At 35.0% G+C, this 9679-nt stretch overlaps 1 protein-coding gene across 1 annotated transcript; it reads left to right on the top strand.

Moving 5' to 3' along the window:
* Nucleotides 1-264: 264 nt before the first annotated feature.
* On the top strand, nucleotides 265-8613 carry LOC142171889 (F-box/LRR-repeat protein At3g26922-like). Its single transcript, XM_075235601.1, has 5 exons — nucleotides 265-455; nucleotides 5302-5374; nucleotides 6090-7016; nucleotides 7084-7230; nucleotides 8296-8613. Exons 1-5 carry the CDS (start codon nucleotides 265-267, stop codon nucleotides 8611-8613), a joined length of 1656 nt encoding a protein of 551 aa, XP_075091702.1.
* The last annotated feature ends 1066 nt before the right edge of the window (nucleotides 8614-9679 follow it).

Below are 9679 nucleotides of genomic sequence, written 5' to 3' on the forward strand. Positions count from 1 at the left end.
ATAACACATTGTTGTTATTTTTTTTTTTTTAAAAAGGAAGAGATAAAAGCTACAAAGCAAATCACAAGGACTCAAGTGGTGAAGCACTTCGCATGAAAGCGAAATTCGACAATTATTTCTTATAATCCAGGCTAATTGAACAAGCGAATGCAAATCCAGATGGATGTTTTTCTTTTCCAACTTTCACTCAAATAGATTAATAAATCCTTATTTAATGTAACTATTGGAACTTTGTAAGGGACAACAAATATGTTCTTTTCAAATATGAAGAATAGTTCCTCCCAGACCACTATTAGAAGTCTGGTGAATGCTCAAGGTGAGATGATACATAGTGATGCAGGTATTAAATGGGAAGTCTTAAATTACTATAAGGCACTGCTTGGGACATCAGCAACAGTTTTGCCTGTTATTAACCCTTTGGTTATTAAGCAATGTCCAATGTTGAATAGAGAGCAGTAAAGAGAACTGATCAAATCAGTCACAGCAGATGAAGTGTACCACGCTCTAACGGATATAGATGATATATGAAAGCCCTAGGAGTTATAGTCTAAATGTTTTTCTCTTCAAAAAAGCATGGGTTATTGTAGGATAGGAAGTCATAGAGGTTGTTCTGAATATCTTTAGCCCCTTTAATATGTTCCAGGAAATAAATTGCACTTCAGTAACACTTATCTCCTAGAGGTCAAAAATCCTGCTTTTATAAAAGATAATAGGCCAATATTATGTTGCACTACATTGTATAAGATAATCTCTTAGATTTTAACAAAGAAATTGCAGTTGGTCATGAAAATCTTGGTGGATAGTTTCCAATAAGCTTTAATGCCAAGGAAGATTATCACACACAATACAATACTTAGAAATAAATTGGTCAAACGCTAAGGGAAGAAGGTATTTCACCAAGATGTATGATGAAATTGGATATGAAAAAGGCTTATGACTCCCTTGCATGGGTGTTTCTAGAACAGATTTTGAGTGGTATCACATTTTCTGATACTTTTGTGAGGTGGATTATGATGTGTGTGCAAAGCGTCTCTTACTTAATACTACTGAATGACAAGCCAACAAAACACTTTCATGCAAGGAGAGAGCTAAGGCAACGGGATCCCTTATCCCCTTTTTCTCTTTATTTTTGCCACGGAGTACTTGACCAAGATCTTGAAAGATTTAAAACAAATATTAGATTTCAACTATTACCCAAGATGTGACAAGATGCAAAATGTGCTATTAGGCTTTGCTGATGATCTTCTCTTATTTTGCGGAGGTGATTTGATTTCAATGAAACTATTGTATGAGTACTTCCTCAAATTTTTCGAGCTTTAGGACTTTCTTTAAATAAAGTCAAAAGTTGTATATTCTTTGGAGGAGTACAAGAAGTTGCACAACAAGTTATTCTGGATAATGTGAGTTTCCTAATGGCGAGCTGCCTGTAAAATACCTAGGGGTTCCTCTTAGCACCAAGATGTTGTGGTATATTGTTAACCCCTACTTGACAGAATAATGGAGAAAATTACTTCATGGACCTCTAAATTCTTTTTCTTATGCTGGGAGGTTGCAGCTTATTAAAAGCATCATGTTTTCTATACAAACCTTTCTGGTGCCTAATTTTGTTCTACCTAAAAATATTTTACACTTGGTAGAAATTCTGTGTAGAAGATATCTCTAGATTGATGGTAATGAACTGAATAAAAATCACAGCTATAATAGGAAAAAGTGTGCCAACAAATATCAACTTGAGGGTTTATATAATCAATATTTGTATATAGAACGAAGTAGTAATCTGTAAGCATTTATGGAATCTAAGCAAAAAAAAAAGGATAGATTGTGGACCCAATGGAAAAATCTATCATGTCAAAGATTAAATGTTACGGGAATTAATTCTACACAAGCTTCTTGGGTGATGAGAAAATTACTGAAGGCAAAGAGCGCCTTTGAAGCAGCTGGGTATAACTAAGGAGACGTGAGGACCATGCAACAATTCTCTATTAAAAACTTTATAACTAGTTGAGAGGAGAGTTTTTGTGCTATAACTGGTAGGTCATGGAAGGCTACACAAAGGACATGTTGTCAAAATGGGAAACTGTTCGGGACCTAGTATGTCCTTTATGTGATAGTGAAGATGAATTAATAAAGCACTTATTTTTCAAGTGTGCTTAATCTGCTGAATTATGGAGAAGACTGCTCAAATGGCAGGGGATGCAAAGAGCACCAATTGAATAGGGTCTTGAGCTCAACTGGACAGTCACAAATGCAAAAGGAAAAATATAAAAGCTGAAATCTACAAAATGGCGATAGCTGGGAGTGGGAGTGTCTATTACTTATGGCATGAGAGGTACCAAAGAATCTTTCAAGAAAAACAAAGAAGCATTGATGTTATAAACAAGCTAATAATACAGGATATCCATCCTAGAGGAATATGCCAAAATTACTGGACAATTGACACATTTAAACTTTTACCCCTAGGGCAGTTGATATAAGAATATAAATAGAGGGTGGCGGGAGAGTTAATTGCTAGCAGTTTGTAGGAAGCTTGTTCAACTTTCCTTGTTTTGTTTTGTTTTGTTTGTACATAATTTTTTTCCTGGTAAATTTTCAATTGCCAAAAACAAACAAATATGTGAGGACTAAGATTTATGTAAAGGGATTGACTAATGAGCGTAATTTTCTCCTTTTAAGTTAATTCCCTGCTTAGATGAATTTTATTCCTATTCATTCTGTCAATTCAAAATTTACTAACTTTCATTCTTCTTGCCCCCTTACTATTTTTTGTTGAAAGCTTGTATCCCCAACCAACTTAGAAAATGAAAAGTATGGAACCGAAAAATATACATAAAAGAAAGAAAGTACAACGATGATAAGGATATTATAAACTTAGTACTTAATTGATAAGTAATAATAATATCAATGTTAGCGTAAAGTGATGCATATAGATATATTTCAATCACTTCAGATATGCATTTTGCATAAGATCAGTGAACTTCCAAATTGCCTGCTTGTGTCCATCGGCACGTGGGCCCGAGGGTAATTTTACCGACTTTTCGAACGGAGTTGGGAATTGTTATAAAACGATTAATTATGAGTATTAGAGTATATTTTGATTCCATTGCGTCATATTTGACTAGTTTTGGAGCGACAGGCATCAGTTTGAATTGTCGGAGCAGCCTTGGAGCCGGTTATGGAATTTCGGAGCAAGGTACGTCTCATGCAAGACCTTAAGGTGTTAGATAATAGCAGAATATGGGACGAAATAATTATGCCTTGAGTAGTCGTTGTCCTTAAGGAATTTAAGCTTCCCACTTTCGTTGCTGCAAGAATTATGGTAGAATTCCTTCAGAATTCTAGAAAGCCTCTGAAATTCGTGTATCGGCAATTAACTCGAATTGATACTCGAATCTCCTCTAGAATAAACTTTGTGAATTATATAAAACAGAAAGAGAAGAAGATGGAAAACTGTTGCTTTTCTTATGATTTTCGTTTTGGAGAGGAATGGGGTATTTATAAGGGGTATTATCACTTTTAGCCCGCGTTAGAAACTATTTACATTTGGTAGCCGAAAAAGTATATAAAATATGTATAATTTTTGTATATAACATACAAAATATATATATATATATATACACACACACACACACACACACATATATATATATATATACACACACAAAATATATATATATTTTATATATTTTTCGACTATTATTTTTACAGCGGCTATACAATGTCATTTTTCCTATTTATAAACCCTTTTAGGTGTCCATTAGAATTACAGACTCAACCTTTGCCAACAGGTATCTTTTCAAAATTAGTAAACAACGTTTTATTAAATAACAAAATTAATAAGTGACTAAAATATTAAATTTTGGACTATTTTAATTGGCACAAGAATCTTGACTATTAATAATATAGTCAAATTCTAGTTTCTCTCTAAAACACCTTCAAAATATTCTAACCATATATGACACACTTCTTTCTTTCTTTCTTTTTCCAAAGAGGGACAAAACAACCTATTCTCAAATACTCCCATCAAACACTAACTAATCTAACAAAATATTCTTTGGGTTTTCTTTTTTCTCTTTCGGTATGGAAGACAACATTTATGTGAAAATATTTTCTTGATAAGATTATTTTTTGTAGTTTGTCATCTTGAATTATAGAAAATATGAGCTTAATTCTGAAATATTTCTTTCCGTACTAACATTATTGTTTTGATTCATCATGCTTGTTCACCATTTGCTGCCGCATATTGACCTAAGCGATATTCGTCTATGAGAGCATACACAAAATCAAACTTCCCATGTAAATTTATTTCTTCTTTGTTAATGCACTTTTTATAAGTGTCTTGCTGATTCTATATATGATTCTCTTCTTGAATATATTTTCGTATCTATATCCGCGAAACTGGAGATTGTTGTCTGTGCATATTTAGTCTTGGAAAGGGTTCTTAACTACTGTTTTCAATAGAAAGTATTGATATGTCTGTTACTTTATTTTTCTACTATTGTAGCGATAAACCGATGGCATTAATTGGACGTAAAGTCAAAAATCATAAGAAAGTTAACTTTCTAACTTTCCACCTTCAACCATACTTAATCTTCTTACTTAAGCAATAACCTAAGAGAGGCAAAATAAATTAAGATTAATTGAGATTTCGGTCAAGAACCTGATTGCCTATTCATGATAAATAATATTTTCTATATTGTTGTAAAGTATCTTTTAAATCTTAATGAATTTCATAATTTTGAACCCTACTTCAATCTGCACTCCTGTCACGCATCATGAAGTCTACAGGCTTGAATTTTCACCAAAAGCAATAGTTATTTTCTAGGTTTAGTTCTGATGCGTACTAGCAACATATGCAATAACAATGGTATTTGTTCTTTGTGTAGTTATGGCAACAAAGTGACTTTTCTCCCAGTAAAGTCTTCATAGCATAAAATATGTAACTTGTGCTTCAAATATTTCTTTAGTTCTATTAGGTACAACTATATAATATATTTTTCAAGAAAATAACACAATAATATGAGATGAGTCATAACATTGTACTAAAATATTCAATAACAAAAATATATAATAAAATCACTAAAAGAAAGTATTATTAATTAATGCACCATAATAAAAATTAATATAATCTAAAAATACTATATTAATCATTCTAAAATAAGTATAGCTAATAAGTATTATTAATTAGACAACTAAGCCCTAAAAATATCCCCACTGCTTTCCGCCTTTTAAAATTCTTACCAAAACCTAATCTCGATTGGACAACTAAAATATAATATAATAACCTTTTCATGAGTTATGCAGGGGTAAAGTGAATTTGCAACTCTCTTGTAGTAGCATGGAGGAAACGTTAAGAACAGAGACCGTTTTAATGGAGGTAAAAACGAAATAGAACTCTAGCTCTCGCTCATGCAAACACTTGTTTTTTATTTTTTTTGGTTGTCAATTTAAAGTTTTTCCCCATATTCTTGTTTGCTTCAAACCTGTCAATTTCCCCCCTTTTGGATAAATCGACTATGTTTTTCCGAAGCTTTATAGTATTATTTTGGATAATGGCGTTGTCCCGCTAGCTAGCGTTCCCCGCACCTAGATTAATATATAGGGTACTAGTTACCTTTGACCAGCATAGATATGAGTTACTTTGTTCACTAACGTTTCATACTCTTTGAGCGCGAGTTTAAAAACTCTGTCAGTAATTTGTTCTCTTACCTTTACTTTGGTTGTTAAACTTTTTGTTACCTTTGATTACTACATGAAGAATGAAGCAATAATATGAGTTTAAGTTTGTCCTACATAATTTTGAGCAAAGAATCTGTAAGTTAATTTGGAAAAGGGGCAGAGATAGAGAATTGCTAGATAAAGGTGAAGGTAGGGGACGTTGTCAAAAAAGGGAGGACAGTATGTCAAAAGGTGTAGCTTGAATATCTTTTTTTTTAATCAAGAGGTATAACTTGAATATGTTTTACGCGCAATAGGACGTTGCTTGCAATTGCCTAAATTTACACAGTAAAACTGGTTTTGCTTGAGATTTGTCAGAATTGCCCCGAGCACCCCTTGGTCCCTATTAATGAGGATTCTCTTGAATTTTGCAGACTAAGGGAGAAGTCAATGATATGATCAGTGAACTTCCGAATTGCCTGCTAACATTCATCCTCTCTCTCTTAAGCATAAAAGATGCAGTCAAGACCAACGTATTGTCCCGTAGATGGAGGCATCTTTTCATGCTGATCCCCGACCTAGTAGTTGATAGTGCCAATATCTTAAGTGATCAAGAACATAGGAGATTTACTCTTTCAAGTTATGAGGCTTTTGAGAAGGAAAGGCGTGAGTTTGTTATGCGTGTGGATCAGTTCATGCAGCTAATGCGTGGAAGGCATATACGTTCCCTGACGGTGGGTTTCTTCATGGATAGTGAATATTCATCTCATCTAGATGGTTGGTTGAAAGTTGCAATTGCATCTGGACTGACCAAACTTGAACTCTTCCTCTCATTGGAGCAGAATTTCTTGACTCAATTTATAGTTGATGAGCATCGCCTATACAATTTCCCCTATTGGCTCTTTTCAGAATCAAATACATCAATGTTGAGCCATTTGCGGTTAGAAAACTGTGTTTTGAGGACTCCAGGCGACTTCAAGGGCTTTAGAAATTTGAGAACTCTTGAACTGAACGATGTGATTTTGGCTGAAGACTTTGCCACAGAAATTCTCCCTAGTTGTTTGCTACTTGAACAATTGACCTTTCTTTGGTGTAAGCTAAAATCAACCTTATGCTTTGATCATCCATCTCTATCACTGAAGCATCTGAAGGTGCTTCATTGTTGTCCTAAGACAATTATTAAAATATCTTCCATGAACCTCACAACCTTTGAGTATGATGATATGATGAAGATCGCATATCTTTATGCTCCCCAGTTGAAAGAAATATGTTCAATAAATACAAGGGGTCCTCTTTCATTTGCCCATTTCTCTAGACTTCCTCAACTTGAAATCTTACTTCTGCACGTAGATTATCTCCAAGTAAGTGTCATTTAATTTGCCATTTCAAGAATGATTGTTTCGTTGCTTATGTTTTCATTCAACTCAGATACAAAAAATTCCAAGAAGTCTTGACACTATGGCCAGCCTTAAGAAACTGAGTTTGTTTCTGTTGTCTGCGGATGATGATTTTGACCTTTCATGGGTTATAACTGTCTTGAAAGCTGCACCCTTTCTTCAGAAGCTTGTGTTGACCGTAAGTCATCCTTTCCTGTGAAACTTACTACTATTGATTTTGATTCAAGATATTCTTCCTACGATTGGAAAATCACTCTTAAGAAAAAAAGTTATTAACAAGGCATACCCCTGAACAGTTACATAAAATTGGATGGTATACCCTCTGTTGTTCAGTTTACCTTCTTGTAATTTTTCAGACAGTTATATGCAACAAGAGAAAGACAAGGTGGTAATATTAAAATTCAATATAAACAGTGGTGTTCTTTTCTCCTCTTTGGCAGTATATTGTTTAGCACTCAACTGTTATATACTCTACTATTTTTATAGTTCAATGCGCTTTACTACTGTGACTGTGCTTGTCTGAGCCGAGCGTCTCTTGGAAATAACATCTCTACCTGCATAAGATAGGAGTTAGGTCTTTGTACGCACTATCCTTCCTAGTCTCCACATGTGAGAATATACTGGTATGTTGTTGTCCAGAAAAAGTATAACCCATCAAATACTTGACTATGTCTGACAAATTCACAAATTTTATCCCATTCCCACATCTGTATCACGTGTTGTTTGGAGTCCGCCACTGAGCTTGACTCTACCGTATAAAATTCATACATATACATTGGCCGTCTCTGGCTAATTAGTGATGTTCATCTTTGCCCACTTGACCCAACCACTAATCCCTGCAAACTTGTCTTTTTATCCATTTACAGATTAGTGCCCCCCCCCCCCCCCCCCAAAATATTACCATGGTGAGTCTGTTGTTTTCCAATTTACCTTGCTAGTGTTACTCAAAATTACCTTCCCAAATTTGTTTCGTAATCTTTTTGCAGTACTCTGTCCATTGTGGTCCACAGAAAACTATTATGGTGAAGGTATCAGTAACTGTCCTTTCATAAAGAGTATGGCGTCTCTCCTGGCTCGCTTCGGGAATACCATTATATATTTTGTCTCAGAAGATATATCATTTTCTATTAGTTATATCATGGGACTAATTTTGAAATTTCTAAGCATGCGTAATTTCTAAGACGGCGAACATGTTAATTGATGTGAACTGTAAATTGCTCAACTCCCCTTAATTTTCTTGCAGTTACACGGAGGTGAAAGGAATGCAGATCAAAAGGAGATACGAAAATTAGACGGAGTCCATCATGATCAACTAAAAGAGTTTGAGATGCATGGATGTGCTGGTAATTGGTACGAAATGGAGCTTCAATTGTTTGTATTGAGTAGGGCAAGCAAATTGGAGCGGTTAATTATCAGTCCTTCAACAAGCATGTATGCTGGGAATGGAAGATGGGTCGATATTTATGAGGGAGCTCGTTGCTGGAATCAATCTTGCCAAGAAATGGTAAGGAATCAACTTGAGGGTCACGTTCCCCAAGGGGTTCAGTTGGTATTTCTCTAATCCTTTTAAGCATGCTATAAGCCTTTTAAGCATGTACATGAGTGTTTGCTGTTGGTCCTAATCCTTTAGTTTCCATATTCAGTTCCTAGTAACCTTTATTTCAAGATCCATTGGATTTCTATATAAATTATTAGTGGTTGTTTTTCTTAAGTACAGGCTATTTTTGAACCTATCTTGTGACCTAATCAGATCAGAGTGTATTAGCATGATATCCAGTTATTCTTCGCTCGTTATCTATCACAATTTCTCTCCTCCCGCTTAGTATATATACCCAAATCAGGTGGTAGTATCATATTACTATTTATTTTTGGCAAAATGGCTTCCGGGCCACTTAGACTTGCACCCGTTTTTCAATCTGGTAAAGAAACGTATGCGTTTTCCATTTGAACACTTCAACTCATTCATTTGCATAATTTTAAACCTCTCTAACCGTTGATCATGATTACATGGCAGCAATGTAACTGACGTGGTAAAATGTGTGCTAATCACGCTTGTGAAGCGCGTGTATACAATGAATGAGAGAAAAAAATGCTAAAATTACAAATAATAAATAAAATGAAGTAAAAGCAAAAAATAAAATTAAAAAAAATAAGGAAAAAGCCCCCCCCCCCCCCCCCAAACCCCCTTTTTCTCCGCCGTTATCTGCCCCTCATTCCTTCATCATCTTCTCCCTCCCTTTCTCAGCCTTCATCTCCCCCTCATTCCTTTAATCTTCTCCAAAATTTTCCTCTATCCCTTTCCTCCTATTCAAACACCACATTCAAAATCACCATCATCACCTCTTTCATCACTGCTAATCCAAACACCATTTTCAACCATTGACATCTAGAGCACACTTTTTCTATAACAAACAGATTGTCAGGGGAGACGGACGGAATACGGACGCCGACGAATGCGATATTGAGGAAAGAAGTATAGGGGTTGGTCCAAATAGCCATTTTGGGGATCTTTTTTTATGGGTAGAGAAGGTTTGAAATTTGGCCAATCGCAGAAATCACTCCGGCGAGCTTGTTGTACCAGTAAAACTTCGAACAGTGGCTAATCCATTTTCAAGGGATTCGAGATC

The sequence above is a fragment of the Nicotiana tabacum genome, chromosome 17 (genome assembly GCF_000715075.1).
Source record: "Nicotiana tabacum cultivar K326 chromosome 17, ASM71507v2, whole genome shotgun sequence".
NCBI classification, from domain to species: Eukaryota; Viridiplantae; Streptophyta; class Magnoliopsida; order Solanales; family Solanaceae; genus Nicotiana; species Nicotiana tabacum.